Consider the following 22,076-nt stretch of genomic DNA (forward strand, 5'->3'; position numbering starts at 1 on the left):
TATACAGAGTTGTACTTGTGATGGAAAGTCCTTGGGTTCAAGTCCAGTGAAGCACAGTTCCACAAAACAGATAAAAGCTATTTAAAAATAAGGTAAAGCAATGTTTCCTTTTGGAATTGGTTTACTACTACTTTTACTATTCATTGGGTTTAGGCTGGCCCGGATTAAGAGTTCAGAGGCCCCTGGGCACAATGTCTTGTAGGCCCCTACCAGGTCGCACCCCTATTGTTAAATAAAAAAATAAGAATAACAAAATATTTTTTAAATAAAAATGATCTAAAATGTATTGCCTGCATTTTTAAAGTAAATGATATAGAGTACATATATTTCTAATCTACAGAGATTTAACAAATTTTTAAAGCATTTAAAGCATAATTAGAAAAAAAAATACTAATACAACTAGTGAAACTTAATGGATTTTAATATTCTTGTTCAAGTTCACTGAAGCAGTACACAAAAATTATATTAAGAGTATTTTTAATGTATATATTCTACACACTTATAATGCATATGATTTGGATATAACACCTCTCCAATCCAGTTTTATGAATCTGAGTCTTCTATAATACACACACTTATTAATGACTCCTACTTGTCTTCCTCGTGATGAAGAGTAAGCAAAATCTGATATGTAGGGGGCAGGAAAGAAAAACAAGTTCATTGGAAGCTAGATTCGAACCAGGTTCATGATCATGTCAAAACAAGCTGCCATGCACTTTACGAACTAAGCCATTCATACTGCTTAGTGTCTTGATCTTTAGTTATGTTGACTCTGTCAATGAAACGGTAATGGGCGGGAATCACTCAATTAGCTTATTCCAACGAAGTGCGCTATTTGCATTTAGCCTAAATAGACTCTCCAAAATCAGGGTCCCCAAGTGCGCACAGGCCCCTGGGCCAGAGCCCATAATGCTTATTGGTTAATCCAGCCCTGGGATTAGGGAAGGGTCCCAGAGCTCTCCCATCTCGTGTGCAAGAAAGACATGTATCTGAAACAAAATGCATCCTAAGTATCATATTTCAGATTCACAAAAATGTAGACAGCATTCTCTAGTAAATTGGACATCTGAAACATGCAGTGAAACCAGAGAAATAATATAATATGTAAACATATCCATCCTGGTCTTTTTTTTTAAACAAAAATAATTTTGTTTTAAATGAGCATAAACAGTTGTTGAAAGGTTTGATTTTATGTTTCACAAAAATGTAGGCTGAGTCATATATTTTCAAATAAACTGTCATTATTGGGCATCAGTAGTTTCATGAAGAACCTTCAACATCTAAGAAACTATTTAAAAAAAGGGTTTATGTGCTCTGCATAATTAAAATGTTCTTCAAATGATATAATACATGAGTCTTTATTTAAAACTGTTTACCTTAAGGTTATACAAAGAACTAAAAATTGTTCTTCTATGTGAGAAATCTTGCTGATTTGACGATCTCTTGTGATCTCTAATTCTTCCATGATGTGGCTTTGTGTCTCCAGGTCATGTTTTGAGCATGCCTCATGATGACACTAAGAGCTGTGAGCAGCTTTTTGGACATCTAGGCGAGGATCATATCATGGCTCCTGTATTCACTCAGCTCAGTAAAACCTCACCCTGGTCACCCTGCAGTGCTTTGTACGTCACTGAGTTTTTCGACAATGGACATGGTACGCACATCCTTTAATTTATGAGCATCATGGTGTAGTTTGCATGGTACTGTTTTTTCACTAACAAAGTTAGTCAAGTTAGTCTAAGTTAGTCTAAGTTACTCAACTTTAACTTAAGCATTGTTTGCCTCCCTCAATTTATTTTCAGAGGCTTTTTTAATGTTTGTAGGGGAATTTTCTATAACTATAAGGGCCATATTTTAATGACCTTAGTACATGGTGGAAGTGCTCTTAGGGCATGTCCGAATCGTTTTTTGCACGTTTAATGATGTGAAAACAGTCAATGCATTTGGTGCAAGGTCTAAAAAGGTTGTACCTTATCTTGTTGTTAAAATTGGGCACAACGTGCGGTAAACCAGAGTGTCACCTCAATAATGCACCTGAACACACCTAATTTACAGACCAGCAGCCAATGGGTTAATAAATATGCGCAAATACACTTGCTATTTAAACAACATAGCCCAGGATGTGAAAAAGATTACTGTGTGAGGCTGAAACCAGCAAAAAGCAATTGGGTTGCTCTTAGCGCTACATTGTGCCAGTTGTATGATAGGACCCTAAGACTTTTATGTCCAAATCTACATTTATATTTTTAAAATAATTTAACGCAATGTTGAATATTATAACAGAGAGAAATGCCCATTACGGCTATGAAGTAGCACAATTTGAGAACCCAATGCATGAATGCAATAAAGCAATGCAATTAAACACTGGCATATTACTCTACTTTTAACCCTAACCCCAAAAATAACAACACACATTTAGTACTAATCCACACAGTGGCAAAAGCTGGACAATTTAAAAAGAAATTGTCCGCGCTGTGTGTGTAGAAACAGCTGATGGTGGACATAGCAACAAACAGCAGAGGATCGTTAGTTCAGAAACGCATTTACATCGGTAAAGGAAGAAGCACGCATCGCGTTTTCAATGTGGTTTTATTCACAATATGTGAATAACCCCATAAAGATTTAACCTGAGAGCGGTTAAACAAGGCAACAATTTTTATTACACTTACATGTTATGATCCGGAGGAAGAAGAAACTGGTTCATATGAACTGCAACAGTTACTGACAAAGTCCCTGTCAAAGTCAGGCATATCCCATACACAATAGTCTCTGCTGCTCCTTCAATAGCAAATGGCTGACGAATCCCGCGTTGCAGTGTAGGTTATTGTATCAACAATCAAATAGAGGACAGGTTGGCTACAGTGGTATTGTTGTGAAAAAAAAACTTTAACCCTTTATTCCCTGCAGCCGAATCTCCATTTGTCAGTGATCATTATCTTTGTGTCATGATCAGTCCCGTGATCCCCCGCGCTCCGCTAGTGTCTAAAGGAAATGGCGCATTCACGTTTTTACCTGAACTGGTACTACATATTTGGTGATGTACTGTGTCAATGCGTTCAAGCAAAAGATCTGGACCCAACACGTTTCATTTATTTGACTCTGACTCGACAATTTCTTCAATGAATCAATATTTTTAAACTTTGAGTACTTTCAGATTTAAACCTCAGCTGGATGTTTCCATTCATTTAGTGCTGTGTTACACTCTGCATGGAAGGTCACTTTCAAAAACCCATAATAGGGGCTCTTAAAAAAATTTCATGCTGTCGTAATGAAGACAAAAAGTTTAATTTAGTTTTGAAAAGTCTTAAAAATAAATACAAAGTGTGATCTTTTACTATTTAAAAATTATAAAACTTAACAAAGATGTAAGAGTAATGCAGTTGCTCAGTTAAAATGGAGATTGATAACAAACCTTTTCAATGAAATTCATGAAAAAAGTCCTTAGCTTGTTCAATGTAGTTTATAGTGCGTTCTTCCTGTTGCATAATGATGTATAATAAAGCACAATTTTTGGGGTGAACTACCCCTTTAAATCGAACCATGTCTTGAAAATAAAAATAACATTTTGAGCAAAATGTAGAATAAAAATTAAATGTAATATGCAAAAGGTCAGTAAGAAATAAAATGTTAATTATTGCTTTTTTTCAAAATCAGCAAAAGCAAAAGTATATTTGCAAGAACTGAATTTTTATGGTCTAACTTTTTTGTCAGTGACCCAGCTTCAACAATTATAAGAGCTTGCAACATGTGTGTCAATACAAAATACTTTCCTTTTGTTTATAGTAAAACTTTTGCATTGCCTTTTAATTATACTTACGCAGATACATATTCATTTTCAAATCCTTTCCATGGAGTCAGTAATCAGTCCTTTCTGTCACTTTACATTCCAGCTTATAAAAGGAGAATGTAACAAATGTTTTCTTTCCACGTCTCGTGTCTCTGAAGCTTTAGTCTCGCACATTTCCTTTTCGAACGGCTGTATCATTTGAGGTGGGCAGTGGCCCATGTTCCCCACGTGTGTTTCTGCTCACTCGTGTTCCTCCTCGCCGCTTCACTCCCCCAGATGTGCATTCCTGCAAGTCTCCCGAAATGTCAGCTCCAGGAGCCCAATGTTCCTACTGTTACACAATCCTTTGATTTAGCGATTTACTGCTCTCTCTAACTCTTCCTCTGGATAATAACAGGAGACTGTTTACTGGACGCCCCTGAGACCACAGTGGCTTTACCCACTGAGCTGCCAGGCCTAACTTACAGTCTGGACCGCCAGTGTCAGCAGATATTTGGAGAGGAGTTTTCACATTGTCCCAACACCTCATCCAGCGAGGTGTGTGAGCGGCTTTGGTGTCAACAGGAGGGCCAGTCTATGTGCACGACTCGAAACGGGAGTTTGCCCTGGGCGGATGGCACGAGCTGCGGCACCAACAGGACCTGCCTGAACAGTGTGTGCATGTCTTCTGAGGATGTCCTGAGGCCGCAGGTAGATCAAAACATCTCTGTGTTACACGTTTTAGACTTGAATTCACTCATTTTATGAGTACAAGATGCTTCAAATAGAAAGGGTCAATGTCTAGAGCATAATTTTGTTTTATTAAATCAATTTTAAAAATGGTTATTTGGGTCTCAAAACAATGCATTTACTTAAAAAATAGATTTTAAATAATGTATGCAGATTTTTTAAAAGGGTGGTCCAGGGTGTATTTTTAAGGTTTGGTTGTTAATAAGATGCAAAGCAATGTGTGCTCATGCTTCACTTGTAGAAAATCACCAATTTTTTTCATTTCTCTTACTTTTATTATATACTGCTACTCAGCTAACATGAAAACGACTGTCGTATTTCCTAGTTCCTCTGAAAACCCGCCCTCAAGAGGCTCTGATTGTTCAGCTAACATAATTGATCGGCTTCACATCACCAGGAAAAGTGTCACGCCCCTACAAGCACACACTTTCGCGCTGTATAAACACTCTTAGTAAGAGTGGCTGTTAGCCGTTTCAGTTTTTGCCTGAATCAGACAGAAAATGACACAGAGGACACAGCTGAACCTCACGCCTAAAAAAACATCTGACAAGTGTCTTTCACATATATTCGGAATAAGCCTGTGTGAGAAATATGAAATGGTCACATATCTTTTGCGAGTTCGTTATTTGAGATATAGAATGCAGGGAAAGTGCCCGCATGGAGAGACAATCCAGCGCTGCTAAAGATTGTGGCTGTTAACAGTGATTTGATGGATAAATATGAAATTGTTAATTGCTAAATTGTTATCGGTGCCAAACAGCATTTCCCATCGTTTACATCCTTGTTTACGTCCTCATTCTCATAACGCTAGAAACTCTGTATGCAATAGATCAATTTTAACAAATAAAATTGCTTAAAGGTTGTGGCTCACAATCCACAGCTTCGTCGTGGTTGGAGGAGTTTTTAGTTGAATCCAGCACTGAACTGGGAGAGATTTTGGAGACTGACCTTTGTCAAATACTAGCTAAATAATTTTTTATAAGTCTCTGGAACATAATTAAAATTAAATTGTAAGCACTTCTCTCGTTGTATCGTGTGCTTTGGATGCTAGGGATGGGAAGATTAACCGATATGTATCGATACGCGGTCATGCGCGTGCACGATGCGAGTGCATCGGTTGAGCAGCAGAGGATGAATGAAATTTTGGAAGCAAATCGAGATGCATCGGTTTCTGCGAGATGCATCGATTTTTCCGAGATACAGCTTATATTTTTAATATAGAATGTATTTTTAATTTATTAACAAGTGTTGTCAACCTGTTTTTGGCGCATAATTTAATCGACCTACATAAAGTAAGCCTTAGCAACGGATTTGCGGATGTGCACACACTACAACTCAGTGTATCAGGTGTGCGGATGAAGCTAGTGGAGCGCCCTCAGAAAGCGCGAGAAGCAAAACAAACATTTTATTCCCCACTGAGTTCTAAATCTAAAGTATGGCAAGCAACATTATGGATTTAAGGATGGACGACATGACAGGACAGATGCAATTTGCAAAATGTGCCGCGCATCTGAAAAATATGCGGGCAGTACGACTAATCTGAAATCTCACTTGAAGCGGCGCCGCGGTGTTGTTGTGAAAGCATCTTCCAGTGTTTCTGCATCCCCGGCTTTCGCACTGCTTCAACCAGCTCCAAAAGTGGTGATAAAAGCATTGCAAGTTTTTTTTCCATGCGCAACAGTTCTGCTCGCTCTACGCCAATAACGAATGCTATTGCATTGTTCATCTGCAAAGATATTCAGCCTAGTTTCACGGAGAACGAAGGTTTTAAACACCTCCTCCTGTTAATTTTTATTTAACTATAATAATAATAATATTAATAATAATAATGATAAAAATAATTCGGTGTCACGGTGGCACAGTGGGTAGTTTGACCACCTCACAGCAAGAAGATTGCTGGTTTGTTATATTTTTATTAGCCTGTTGTTTACAGTGACAGTGATGTTTCAAAGCAGCATAACACTGCTAGTTCACAACCTTAAGTTTTGAATAATCAGTGGCAAAATATATCTTTGTAAAACTTGTTTTCATAGTTGAAAAGTTAAATCACAATTCTTGTTGTGCAATGCTCAATTTATTTATGTTGAAAGAGTGCAAATATATATATATATATATATATATATATATATATATATATATATATATATATATATATATATATATATATATATATATATTTAATATATATTGCACTTATACATTCTGTTTATCTTGAAAATACTTAAATAATATGTGCTATATGTTCTAAAATGGCCCTCTACTGTAAACTGACACTCTGGCTCTGAGAGAAAAGCCAGTTTGTAAAAAAAAGTCTTGGTTTTGCTTGGTTTATAAATAATCAAACTCATTCAATGGCACAGCTTCTTCTTTCACATCATCTCATAAACTTGATCTAATTAGTTAGTGCTGAAATATCGCATCGTATCGTGATATGGGTGTGAATCGTATCGTGTTGCATCGCAATATGTCACAAATGTATCGCTAATATATCGGATCGTATTCTTTGTATCGAGATGCGTATCGGATCGGCATTATAGCTTAGATGCCCAACCCTATTGGATGCCTTTTAATAACAGTAGCTTCCTCTGCTACATTACAGTAATACAGTGCCTCTGGCCATGCCCCTTCGCTGAGCAAGGTGTGTGTGCATGGTGAAAGCATTTAACCTGAAGCTCTTGTAATCTCACTAACCCGGGTGTATTTTTTTTTTATCTCAAAAACCTCCTTTACTGTAGGCTTTGCTAAGCTTACTCTGGAAAAGCCACTGTCTCCCTTTGCATTGAACTTTGAGCATAGTACATTTAGAGATGTTGTTTATGTTTACACAGCTACAATAAACATCAACTAAAGTTTAAAATATGATATCGTTGTGGACCACCCCTTTAAATCTCTGATCATTTTTACCAGCAAATGTACAGTTTATTTCTCAATTGCTGGAATGGAAAGAGGATTTTTTAAAAATATTTAATTAAATTACATTTTTGAATTAGCTCTAATAACTAACTTCAGTAACAGTAGACCATTAGAATAATGGTCTGTTTGTTAATGTAATATATTTACAAACATTTACTATGTATGAATAATCTTGTAAAAAATTTAATAATTGTTGTTCAACATTTACTAATGCATTATTAAAATCCACAGTTGTGGTTGTTAACAATGCACAGTGATTTAATTATGCTACTATGAACTAACATTTTTCATATTAAATAATGTCAACAAAGGTGAATAATTATCGTAATAAATGTATTACCAATTGGTTATTCACGTTGGTAGATACAATAAATGGCATTAGTTAACGGACAATTATTTTAAAGTGTTATCCTAATTTCTTTTGGCTTTGCCAGTGACAGTGCCTAATATTTTACTAGTTATTTTGCAAGGTATTGGTATTCAGCTTAAAGGGGAAAAAAATAGGAAATACTGTAAAGATTTCCTTTCTCTGTTAATCATAACATGAGTAATGTTTAAAAAATAATATTAGCTAATAATTTGTAATGAATTTTGTTAGCTTGTTTAGTAAACTATTGATGTTTTAATAGGCAATGAAAATCCTTTAAAAATTTTTAAATGAATGTCAGTTTGAACATTTTTCCGCACAAAATACAAAGATGGCATGTTTTCAGACGTCTATATGAATTTTTAGACAGCACAAAACCAATGCATAAATGTAATTAACTTTAGAAGAAAAATCAGTATTTGGTGGAATTACCCTGATTGCCAATCCCAAGAATTAAAACTTTTTTAGGGCTGAACAATATATCATTTGAGTATTGATATCGCAATGTGTGTAGCCACAATAGTCAAATCGCAGGATTGGATTATTCATTAAAGATTAAAAGATAAAGATCTTATTTTTTTTAAAATTATTTATACAAGGATGGGGGCGAGGCAGTGGCGCAGTAGGTAGTGCTGTCACCTCACAGCAAGAAGGTCGCTGGGTCGCTGGTTCGAACCTCGGCTCAGTTGGCGTTTCTGTGTGGAGTTTGCATGTTCTCCCTGCCTTCGCGTGGGTTTGCTCCGGTGCTCCGGTTTCCCCCACAGTCCAAAGACATGCAGTACAGGTGAACTGGGTAGGCTAAATTGTCCGTTGTGTATGAGTGTGTGTGTGAATGTGTGTGGATGTTTCCCAGAGATGGGTTGCGGCTGGAAGGGCATCTGCTGCGTAAAAACTTGCTGGATAAGTTGGCGGTTCATTCCGCTGTGGCGACCCCGGATTAATAAAGGGACTAAGCCGACAAGAAAATGAATGAATGATATACAAGGATGATCATGTTGTTTAACATTTGATTGTTTAATTTCTTTACTTGAATACTGATAGAAAAGCATAAAGCACTGTTTATTTGTTTAAATTTATTTATAATTTATGCAGATGCTCTGCAAATAGAGCTATTCAAATCATCTGGTGAAATTATATTTATATTGCAATGTATATCATGGCAAAAGAAAATATTGCAATGTCAGATTTTTCCAAAATTGTGCAGCACTTGTTTTTTTTTTTTTTTTTTTTGACCGATTGTCATTTTCAACAAATTGAATGAGAAAGCAATATGTTCACATATTCACTTACACTTATACATTGGTGGTCATTTATTTTTTGTTATTCAGTAACGCCACTGAAATCACACACATTGAAAGTGCAGTGAATGAATGTGTTTGTGGTGTGTGTTCAGCCGGCTGTGGATGGAGGCTGGGGTGAGTGGGGATCATGGCAGCCGTGCTCCAGGTCATGCGGAGGTGGAGTGATGTTCTCCTACCGAGAGTGCAACCGACCGTCTCCGCAAAACGGAGGAAAATACTGCGTGGGCCAGAGAGTCAATTACCAGTCCTGCAACAAACAGGCCTGTGAGAATAACCGAGGTGAGTTGATCTCTCTAATCTCTCAGTCCTTCTGCAACTTCATATTGTGCTGTTGGTGACAATTCTTCACAATTGCAGGAAAAAGTTTTCGGGAGGAGCAATGTGAAAAGTACAACAATCCCAATCACTTTGATATTCATGGCAATGTGAAGCAGTGGATTCCGAAATACGCTGGAGTGTCGTTACGGGATAGATGTAAACTCTTTTGCAGAGCACGGGGCAGCAGTGAATTCAGAGTGTTTGCACCGAAGGTACATTGTTCATTGTTTTACACGTGCAAAGATTTACATGCACACATTTGGGAGACACATTTACATTAACTCATTTAGCAGACACCTTTATCTGAAGTAATTTACAAGTGAGGATAAACGAAGCACTTCAAATGCTATGAGAAGTCTACGTTTTTATCTCCAAGCATACAGAGGAGGGAGTGTGTCTTACGGGAGGTTTGTCAAGACCACTCAGATTACTGTAACACTCTATATGCTGGAATTAGTCAGTCTATATATATCATATTAACAACTGGTACAGAATAATGTGGATTAATTAGCTTTACTTCAAATTTTATTTAAAGTTTATTTTAAGGTTTAACTGTTTGTATATAAACACAATATATCGTTTGAGCATCAATATCGCAGTGTGTACATTCGCAATAGTCACATCACAGGATTAGATTACAATGTAGAGGTGTGGAATACTTGGCAAGGGGCTTTGATGGGAAAAGCCTGTGCTAACGGGTGTATTTGTTGTTATTTTTAATTAATATATATTTTTAAATAATTAATAAAAAAAAAACTTTCTGCACTCTTAGAAAAAAGGTACAGGAGCTGTCACTGGGGCAGTACCTTTTCAAAAGGCATGTATTTGTACCTGATGGGTCCATAATGGTACCTCAGAGGTACTTTTTAGTTACATTTGGGCACTAATATGCACCTTTGAGGTTCTACCGTGGACTCTTTGAATATCTTCTAAAAAAGGTACTGCCCCAGTGCGGCCCCTGTACTTTTTTTCTAAGAATATATTTATTACAGATTAAAAGACAAAACGTTGTTAAATATTACTATATTTAAATAGCAATGACCATGTTATTTTATGTTTGATTGTTTAATTGCTGTACCTGAATACTGATATAATACTGTATAGCACTGTTTATTTAACTTTTATCTTTGCTCTGCTGCGTTTCTATATATATATATATATATATATATATATATATATATATATATATATATATATATATATATGTGTTATTTATTTTAATTTATACAAACACACTGCATAGAAAAAAGATTTTATCATTTTAATCTATATAAATGAATGAAATGTTTCAAATAAAGCTATTCAATTCATCTGATTCTATTCAATATCATGCAGCCCTAAAATAAAGCTCTTCATGGTCTTGCTCCAACTGACATTGCAAATCTTCTTAAAATCTATTATTCTGGGAGAACACACTGATCCTCATCCCAGAAGTTATTGATTGTCTCAACATCCTGTTTAAAATCTAAAGTGTGCAGTTTTTGTTCCTACTCTATAGAACTCATTGCCTTGTGTCCATTAGAACATTTCCAACCTCATTGTCCTATAAACTGTAACTTAAAAAACAACAACTTGTCTCTCTGGTTTTTGACTATCTTCAAAATACTGGTCCCATTTTATATTAAGTGGCCTTAACTAATATGTACTTACACAGGAATTAATAGTTTGTTACAATGTACTAATTGTGTAAATACATGTATTTACTGTGTACTTATGCTTGATTAAATACATGTATGTAATTACATCTGTATTTAACTTTTGTAATTACATTTGTAAATACACTGTTGACCATCCCCACATCTTAACCCACCCTTAAACATACCCATGCCACCAAACCTGTCCATAACCCAACCTCAATCCCAACTCAAAAGCACCACAAGTGTTCTCAAATACATTATAAACACAGTAAGTACATTGTATTTATTTTTTTGATGTAAGTACATAGTAGTTAAGGACACTTAATATAAAGTGGGACCAAAATACTTTTTTATGTTGCTTTGTTTTACTCTGCATTTGATGCTTTGCATTATTGTTTTATTGTGTCTTTTAATGTTCACTACTTTCTATAGAGTTTTAATGCTTTATACTTTTGTTGTTTGCAGCACCTTGTTCAGCACTTGTTGCTTTTTAGGTGCTATGTAAATTACCTTAACCGTGACCTTGACTCTCCTGTGTGATGCACACTCAGAATCAAACTCAAAATACACTGCTACTGTACATATCTACGCTGTAAGAAATCCTATGATTTGTAATTCATGATACATCTTGTTGCTTTTCTTTTTTTTCACTTTAACACTGTAAGAGTGGGATATCAACTACAACAAGTTTTGGCGAATGACTAAAAAATCTGTATGATGGTGAATACTGTATACATTTCTAGTAAAGCCATCCTTCTGCATACCAAAAATGGAAATAATGGCTGTAATAATAGCCACAAATGTGGGAGAGCATTACTATTATGTTATTGTGTTGTATTGCAACATGGAGCAATTAATTGTTGATGTTAAATTAAAAGTAATTCACAAATACTTGAAAATGAAAGGATTTAATGACAATAATTCTCTATTACAACTGAATTAGTTACAAAATAACTATAAAAGGATAATACATGGAATACTTGTACCCAGCTTAAATGCAAAATAAAGTTACCTGAGAGAGAGGGAGAGACGGGGAGAGAGAGAGACTAAGAGCAGTGAGTAGGCCCCAAAGGGAGCAGTAGAGACAAAGAAGATAGCCTTCCAGAGAAAGAGAGGAGCATAGCAGAGCAGGAAAAGACCAGAGCAAAGTTTACCATTTTTTTTGTATCTTTCTTGATCATGTGACCAAAGCCCAAATACTGAGACATACAAACTGATCAATCAACATGTGACCACATCGTAAAACCCCCAAAGTCCACAGACCAGTCCCTGATCTTGTCAGCATTTACCTTTGGAAAAAAAAGACATGCTTTACCATATAAACAAATCCATATGATAGTTTGCCTTCCTACAACATCATATAGCTTGAATTTGAAATGATCTGTATCGCCAAGTTGATCATACTTTAAAAAGTTGAGAAGAAACTAAACCTAATAAATAAATAAAATACACAAAATAATTTTACCTGTTTTATTTTTAGGTGATTGATGGAACCCCATGTGGTCCTGATACCACATCCTTCTGTGTTCAAGGCCAGTGTATCAAAGCTGGTTGTGACCTGGAGATCGATTCTAGTAAGAAGCTGGACAAATGTGCTGTGTGTGGAGGAAACGGCCAGAGCTGCAGGATAATATCTGGCTCCTTCAATAAAGTCGTGTAAGAATATCTCACTGCTATTTATTATAACTTGCATTCTTTCTTATAAACTTGTGTATTAGTATTTGCTCACATTATCAGTTGCATTTCTTTCTGCAGTACCTCTTCCATTTATTTTCTAGTGTAGTTTCAAGTAATAAGCCATGAAAAAAACAACAGCATGCTACAAGGAGAATCACAACATTGACATAATTGATTCTGAGCAAAAAAAAAAAAAAAAAGAAAAGAAAAAAAAAGAAATACAATCCCTTGACTCGTTGCAAATAACATATTTTCAAATGAAATGGGTCAAATTATGCACATTAAAATAAGTAAAGTGTAAGTCTCAGGTGTCCCCACAACTTTCAGCTCAAAATCCTGTGATTGTTTAAAAGAGTATATCAGGCTGCAAATACCCATCTTTTAATCAGAAGAAAAACACAGTGTACACTTTCTGAATAAAGACTGTGCCTTTGTTCCTCAGTTACTCCGCCAAATATAAACAAAAAATCAGTATATGTTTTAACATAAGTTTAAAATCCTGATATAAGATTTACTGCGAACCCAGACACAAAGCACAAAGCCAATGTCGGAAAGATGTCAGGCAGATAATGCTACAAATTTAAACTAGCTAAAGATAACCGTCTACTGATGTTAGACTTTGATAGTGTATGGACGTCACATTATGACGTTTAGATGACGCTGGATATTGGTTGGTTAATTCCAAAACCTAAAACCAACCAAAGATCGTCTACTGATGTTAGATTTGACATTGTATGGATGTCACATTATGATGTTAAGATGATGCTGGATATTGGTTGGTTAATTCTACAACCTAAAACCAACCAAAGATCAATGTCTACTGATGTTAGACTTTGACATTGTATGGACGTCACATTTTGACGTAAAGAGAACACTGGATATTGGTTGGTTAATTCCACAACCTAAAATCAACCAAAAATCAACGTCTACTAATGGACGTCACATTATGACATCATTTGACGTTAAACTGACATTGGATTTTGCTCTCCTGACATTGCAATCAAAACATAACCAAATACCTATATCATATGAAGTTGTGTGCCTACTGGGAGTACATTCAATCTACCCAGGCATGCCTTGGGTGGGTATTATTAAAATTTGGCAAACTTTGCAGACAAATTAAAAAATAATTGGCCATATGTCACTCAAAACTGTCTGGTCATTATGACAGTGTGAACAACGCAAACAGCATGAAGTCTGATCTTCAATACTGATTTGTACCAATTTCATTTGTGGTATTAAATCAGTATCAGATCTCAAGTTTTGTAATGTAACTTCAATGTGAACGGTTATGTCAAAATTCATGTAAGTTTTACATCATTTCTAATGGCACGTCATCATTCTTCACTGGCACATACTACAAACATTCTCTTATGCTGCTCATTAACCCTTTATGAGTGCACTAGTAGTCATTCTTTGTTGTTCTCTAGCACACAATCACAGGCATACCATGATCAGCTGCTAAATTCAAATCCATTTGCCTTCCTTTGTGGGCAAAGACGCATGTCATGCTTGTCATAGATTACAACTTATAGATTGCAACTTATTTTATGTTTCAGACAACCATTAACTAAACAACCATTTATAGTTCTTGAAATAGATGTTGTTGGTTGCAAAAATGGCTGTAATAAATATATTAACCTAATTTAAAGACATGCTTTATTCACCTAATACAGTTTGCACATTGTGTACATATTTAGAAAGTTATTGCTCTATAGATGTTCTTTTGTGCATGTGGGACAATTTGCAGTCATGATAAGTTCACACTGGGAAACCTGGTTTATATACAGTTGAAGTCAGAAGTATTAGCACCCCTGAATTATTAGTCCCCTGTTTATTTTTTCCCCCCAATTTCTATTTAACAGAGAGCAGATTTTGTTCAACACATTTCTAATCATGATAGTTTTAATAACTCATTTCTAATAACTGATTTATTTAATCTTTGCCATTAAGGACAGTACATAATATTTGACTAGATGTCTTTCAAGACACTTTTATACAGCTTAATGTGACATTTATAGGCTTAACTATGTTAATTAGGTTAACTAGGCAGGTTAGGGGAATTAGGCAAGTTTTTGTATTATGATGGTTTGTTCTGTAGAGTATAGGAAAAATATAGCTTAAAGGGGCTAATAATTTTGACCTTAAAATGTTTTTTTTTTTTTTTATGAAAAACTGCTATTTTATTTTAGCCAAAATAAAAAAATTACTTTCTCTAGAAGAAACAATATTATCAGACATACTGTGAAAATGTCCTTGCTCTGTTAAACAAGAAAAAAAAAAAAAAAATAATTAAAGCGGAGCTAATAATTCTGACTTTAACTATATAAGAATTTGTATATATATGAACATGTACATAATTTCATAGTATATAAAATCCATGAGAAAATATGCATATGTAAATGGACTTTTTTCAAGATTTTGTAATATGTTGCATATATGAAATACAATTTTGAATTTATATTCCATATGTGTAATTTGCATATATTTTCATATGTCAGCACTTTCGGACATACAGTGCATCCGAAAGCTCTTCATAGCGCTTCACTTTTTCCACACTTTTTTTTTTTTTATGTTACAGCCTTATTCCAAAATGGATTAAATTCCTTTTATTTCCTCAACATTTTAAACTCAATACCCCATAATGATAATGTATAAAAAGATTTTTTGAAATTGTTGCAAGTTTATAAATAATTAAAAACCTGAAAAATCACATGCACTCAAGTATACACAGCCTTTGCTCAATACTTTGTTGATGCACCTTTGGCAGCAATTACAGCCTCAAGTCTTTTTGAATATGATGCCACAAGCTTGGCACACCTGTCTTTGGGAATTTTTGCCCATTCCACTTTGCAGCACCTCTGAAGCTATATCAGGTTGGATGGGAAGTGACGGTGTACAGCCATATGCAGATCTCTCCAGAGATGTTCAATAGAATTCAGGTCTGGGCTCTGACTGGGACACTCAAAGACATTCACCAAGTTGTTGTGAAGCCACTCCATTGATATTTTGGCTGTGTGCTTTGGGTCATTGTCCTGCTGGAAGATAAACAGTTGCCCCAGTCTGAGGTCAAGAGCACTCTGAAGCAGGTTTTCATTTAAGATGTCTCTGTACATTGCTGCATTCATCTTTCCCTCTATCCTGAGTAGAAATACATCCCCACAGCATGATGCTGCCACCACCACTCCACTGTAGGGAATGTATTAGCCTGATGATGAGCGGTGCCTGGTTTTCTTCAAACGTAACGCCTGGCATTCACTCCAGAGTTCAATTTTAGTCTCATCAGAGCAAAGAATTTTGTTTCTCATGGTCTGAGAATCCATCAGATGCCTTTTGTTAAATTCCAGGTCAGCTGCTATGTGCCCTTTTACAAAGAAGTGGCTTCTGTCTGTCCACTCTACTACCATAAAGGCCTGATTGGTGGATTGCCGCACAGATGGTTGTCCTTCTTTAAGGTTCTCCTCTCTCCACAGAAGAATGACCTCCCCGATCATTGATCTTAGATGGCCGGCTAGCTCTAGTTCTGGTGGTTCCAAACATCTTCCACTTACAGATGATGAAGACCACTGTGTTTATAGGAACTTTCAGAGTAGCAGACATTTTTCTGTAACCTTCTCCAGCCTTGTGCTTCGACAATCCTATCTTAGAGGTCTGCAGGCAATTCCCTTGGGCTTATGCTTGGTTATTGCTTTGACATGCACTGTCAACCCTAGGACTTTATATAGATAGATGTATGCCTTTTCAAGTCATGTCCAATCAACTGAATGTACCACAGGTGAACTCCAATTAAGCTGCTGAAACATTTTAAGAATGAACAGAATGTACCTGAGCTCAGTTTAGAGCTTCACGGCAAAGGCTGTGAATACTTCTGTACATGTGATTTTTCAAGTTTTTTTATTTTTAATAAATTTGCAACAATTTCAAAAACATTTTTTTTTCACATTGCCATTTTGGGGTATTGTGTGTAGAATTTTGAGGAAATAAATTAATTTTATCCATTTTGGAATAAGCCTGTAACATTAAAAATGTGGAAAAGGTGAAGCACTATGAAAACTTTCCGGATGCACTATGAAGACTTTCTTCATATTCAGACATTTTTTGCTCTTGAAATCCGGACAGACACTATTTATGTACTGTGCTCTATTTCCTATTTGTTTAGCCATGGATATAGGGACATTGTGACGATTCCTAGTGGAGCCACTAACATTAACATCAAACAGCAGAGTCATGGAAGTATACCACACGATGGCCATTACCTGGCTGTACGAAGAGAAAATGGCAATTACATCTTGAATGGGAACTTCTCTGTATCCACTGTGGAGCAGCATATTCCAGTGCTGGGCGCTGTGCTGAAGTACAGTGGCTCTTCAACAACACTTGAGAGACTTCAGAGCTTCCGGCAACTTCAGGAACCCATCACAATACAACTGCTCTCCACCGCTGCCGAATCCATTCCACCGAAGGTCAAATACACCTTCTACATACCTAAAAGCATGGCGTTCAGTAAACCGAAAGACAAAAAGATTGCTGGCAAGTTGATTCATCCCTTTGGGGTGCCACAGTGGATCTCAAGCGAGTGGTCCGAATGCTCCAAAACATGTGGTTCTGGGTGGTCCAGGAGAAATGTGGAATGTAAAGACAATGCTGGCTTCTATTCAAACCACTGCAATAAAGATCTCAGACCGTCTGATATCAGGCCTTGCGCAGATCTGCCGTGTCCCATTTGGCAGATAGGACCTTGGTCTTCATGCTCTCAAACTTGTGGCCACGGGGAACGACAGCGCAAGATTCTCTGCATCGATTACACTGGGAAGACTGTGGAGCCAGAGAACTGTGACCCTGCCAAGATGCCTGAATCTGTATCTGAAAAGTGTTTCTACCAAGAGTGCTGAGGACTTCATCTGCAGTAAATGATTCGGTTGTTAAGACGTTCCTGTGAAACGATGGATTATCATTTGACCGTGCTTCAGGTTGGAGCAGGGAATTTTCAGCTTTAGACAGAAAACGGTTGAGCTGTGTGGAGTGAATGTTGCACGGATTGATTAAGTTGGGCTTTGGTTTTATCAGATTTATATATTTATAACCACTATGGATGCAATAGATATCTACCTCATCAATGCTTTATTGCAGTTTCCCTAACTTCTAACTCCTGGATCATGTTCACACTTGGTTTTAAGATGATCACCCAAACACAAGTGGATGATGCTAAATGCAGATGCAAATGGGGACTGAAGCGTTTTGTGCTTGTTTGTGCAAGTTGAAAACACATCATATCAGATTGCTTTCACAGTTTATATGCTCATGTGGTGGAATGCATTTCAACATAAAACTACCTATTCCATCTACTGATGTGATTCCAAAACATTATGGGATGTGTTTTCAAGATGACCCAACCAGACTAAAGGTTACTGTCGCACGAGAATTTATTTTAAGAAACCAGTCTTGATTCTAACACAAAACCCAAAGTGTTGCACAAAGATTTATTATTATCAGAGTAGAAACCAACATTTTCTAATTTCCTGTACAAATCCCACCATGCAATTTTATGTTTCAAATACATCTAACATCCGAAGATAGATGTTTTGGCTAAAAACAAGACTAAAATGTAATGGATGTCTAAAAATAGTCCAAAAATAGACAAATACACAGATTTGACATGTGTAGTCATTCATTCATGTCTATTTAAAGACTTTTTGAAAACTTAGACATCTATCAGATTTTCACTGTTTTGCCAAGAACTCTTTGTTTGGATGTTTACTGTAGGTGAAGTTTTACAAACTAATTTCTAGAGGAGCATGATTATAGTGATATGATTGATCTTGGCTGGTCTCTCATCTGCAATCATTAATAAGCCAATTAGATTATTCAAACTTACAATAAATAGCCCATCTTACCTCACTCCTTTATCTTCGTTTTTGAAGAATCCCCCATCCTCCAATCTCCCCCCATTTTCCTCTTTAACCAGGAAAAGTGTTTGAGTACTACCTGTTCTCGGATTTGACCAGGCGGGAACCCTGGGCCCCATTTCAGAAAGAAGGTTAAGTGAAAACTCAGAGTATACTAATTATGAAATTAAAGAAATTCTGGGTTTCCTGTTTCAAAATGGCAGATTTGTCAAATTCGAGAATGCAGGGTGAATCAAGTCTGTTTCTGAAAGAGAGGTAATGTTTACTCACTTTTACCGTGGTAACTTACTTTGTGAACCTAACCTGGTCAGGAGCAGGTTTTATTCTCTAATCTCTGAGTTTCTGTTGGTCTCCACCCTTTTTTTTTAAAGGTGAAGCGGTATTTCTCGCTTTAGCTTTATGTTACCATCCACCTATTTTAAAGCGTGTTTTGCTTACATAAGCTACACAAAGGACAAAATTATGTGAATGGCTTGTCCTTTTTTGAGAAAAATTAGAACAATTACAATTAGATTCAATACCATAGTTTTAATTTTACCTTTGAAATTACTGCAAAAAAATAAATAATTATCTTAAATTCACTGACCTTCGACAGGGACTTGTACACTAACTAGATTAATGGGATTATCACTCATTCTAAAAACTATTTTTTAGTACTGCTTACATTCTTAATTGTCCGATTAATCTCTACCACTTGATAAATAATAAAGGCAGACACACAAGTGCACTTTTAAATCTATTAAAAACTCAAGTTTAGAAATGTTATCTAAAACTGATTAACGTATGTAAAAGTGGAAACCATAAATTAACATTTCCACTGAACATTAAGCTAAGGTTATATGCATTCTTAGTTTGTCAAATTTGTTGTAGAAACTATGCAGTAGCCTATTTTATGTAATTTAATGCAATTACATCTAAAATATCTTCAAAATTACGACCAATTCCACAATTTTTCAAGTAAAAAGTCTATAAATGTTACATATATTACTTATTTTTTATCATACTTAAATATTTAATATGTTAACGAATTTAAATGTAAACTTGCACATTAACTTGAGCAGCTAAGTTTTCCCACGCTAACTGTCTCTGTTTCGCCAAAGCAGTGGTGTTGCTTCTTTAAAAATATATTGTCATATTTGCTATAACTTTGCATGAGCAAGTTCAGCTGGACAAAAAAAATCTCTTTTTTTCAGATGTTGCCATGGTGACTCGTAATATCTGCGCTCCTTTGATAATGCCTTTTTATAGTCGCGGTATGCGCGCTTAACTCTAAATTAAGCTGCGGTCACACTTGACTTCTGTCCCTATAGACTTCCATTTAACTGCACGAAAATGCGTCAGACCAGAAACGCAGGGTCATGTGTTAAGTTTTCGCAGTTCGCTGCGGTGCAAAGTTCAAGCTTGGTGAACTCTGACCTGCGAAATCGCATCACTTGACTGCGTGAGACCAATCAAGGATCAACCCACAACCTCTCTGGGCAGAAACTTAAAACATGGAGCAATCGCTCGTTTTTTTTTTTTAAAATGTCCACAGCTTTAGTCTACTCGATTAACCTAACTTAGATCAGCTGTTCTGAAACCAAAAACTTAAAGTTTTTAATCTCTTGGTAAGACAACTCAGAGTTCAAGTTTTAACTCAAGTTTGAACATTCTTACTGAAACAGCCCCATGGGCTCTATTATCTCCGAGCTCAGGGTTCTCTCCCTCTCCCTAGGTGTAAACTCTTGAAACATCTTTTAAACAAACATTTAAAAGCTTATTTTTGTAACATTAAATTAGTAGGTCAGGAAAACTTCATATAATTGACTAGTCCATAGACCCTTACCTCAAAGAAATCAGAAAAGTGGTTGAAAGTGAACAGAAGAGATGGATTTAACAAAAGTGTAAACATTTATGTGTCTTTTGATGTATTGTCATTGACTTTTGATCCGGTCAACCACAACAGATGTTCGCTGTAAACAGGGCCCCAGTCATATTTTGGAGCATTCCACAGTAATTATGGTATGATTTTAAATAAATATGTTGTAATTTTAAACGATATAATCCAAAACAGACCAGCGAGGATTTTCACATTTCTTTTCATCTTATGCTGGCATTTTTGAAAGTGAAAAGAAAGGAAATAAAATCATTTTGTATTTGTACATTCAGTTGTACACATTGGAATTACAAAATGGAGAAAATGTACATAGAACTGACGCTTTGCTAAAACCACTATTAAGGTGCTATTATTTTTGATTGGGTCATTTATTTTATTTATAAACCTTGACTTGCGTTTATTCAAGGCTTTCAGAGTTCAAGCCATCAAGAACAATTGATTATTAAAGCATCATCTTATATATCTATTAAATTTACTCTTGAACGTTCTCAGAGGTAAAAAGTTGTTGAGCCTTATTTATATTTTGAAACATCATTAATCAATCATTTGAAAATTCCTTAACAAGCATAATTTTTGTGTGTTGTTGAGTGGGTTTTATAGCTTACCGCTTCCAATAGTTGTTCTTTGTAATAAACACTGTTATTTTAAAAGTGCACATAGCAAATTGTTGTGAAATTCTGCATGAATGAAAACACGGAGGTTTGGAAACATCAACCATTGATATCCTTCAAGAGTGGTTGTGTCTACTGAGGTTTAGAAATAGACGTAAACATGACGTAAAACAGTACAGCATGAAACTAAGCTGAAAATATGTAATTCTTCTTTACAGTGATTGTATATGAATGCTAATATTGTATTGATCATTCCTGTTGTGTACATTTTATATATTAGTCGTATTAAATTGCAGCAAAACATTTGATCCCTTCAGTGAAGGATTGTACTTTGTTACGTCTTCATTGTAAAACTATTTATTTTTGTAAATGTCCATTGTATAATATGTAATGTTCTTTTTCTAGATGCTGCGTTCCTTGTTTTGTAACTTATCAATGAAATGTCTGAAATAAATGAGAAAAAACATAACAAACTTGCCATTTTGGGTGAATGCATTTAATTAAAGGAAAACATGAAATGTTTGAAGGTCTGCAACCTGGACCAGAACCTGCATAATCAGACAGGAAGGCTTAGATTTCCTTCATTTTAGTACAAAGCACGGATCTACATGCAAATATGTGGTTACTAAAGTTCATCTGGATGTAAAATATGATAGCAGGAATTCTGGCCGGCTGTAGTGTTGTTGACCTCGGTAAGGTTTAGCTGGAGGTGGTGTTTCTTCATCCAGTCCAAAATGTCAGAAAGATTTGCTGAGATATATGCAGAGATCGTGCGGCTGTTGAACTGGAAGGACTGTTTGTCATCGTCAGTGACAGGAGAAGTCGCGAGAGTGTGTTTGCACTTGATTTGGTTAAAAATCTTTGGGGCGATTGCTCTGTTAGTGGGGTTTACTTGAAGAGCAAAAAACAAGCAGACAAAAATGCTTAAAAAATAAGTCTCTGTCCTCTTAAAAA

The 22,076-nt window shown here is 35.8% G+C and overlaps 1 protein-coding gene across 2 annotated transcripts in view; it reads left to right on the top strand.

The window, feature by feature from the left end:
• LOC100001991 (A disintegrin and metalloproteinase with thrombospondin motifs 8) overlaps positions 1-22,076 on the top strand; it is a 36,046-nt gene that overhangs the window by 11,358 nt on the left and 2,612 nt on the right. The window contains exons 4-9 of one of the 2 annotated variants that reach the window (XM_001341842.7): positions 1,487-1,654; positions 4,185-4,477; positions 9,190-9,376; positions 9,455-9,627; positions 12,533-12,708; positions 16,889-21,595. In XM_001341842.7, coding sequence (XP_001341878.1) covers positions 1,487-1,654; positions 4,185-4,477; positions 9,190-9,376; positions 9,455-9,627; positions 12,533-12,708; positions 16,889-17,621 — 1,730 coding nt within the window. In that variant the 3' untranslated portion in view covers positions 17,622-21,595. Of the gene's footprint in view, positions 1-1,486; positions 1,655-4,184; positions 4,478-9,189; positions 9,377-9,454; positions 9,628-12,532; positions 12,709-16,888; positions 21,596-22,076 lie in introns of those variants that run through there. The other variant, XM_073923519.1, reaches the window with a different exon arrangement.

This window comes from Danio rerio, chromosome 15 (assembly GCF_049306965.1).
Source record: "Danio rerio strain Tuebingen ecotype United States chromosome 15, GRCz12tu, whole genome shotgun sequence".
Lineage (NCBI taxonomy): Eukaryota > Metazoa > Chordata > Actinopteri > Cypriniformes > Danionidae > Danio > Danio rerio.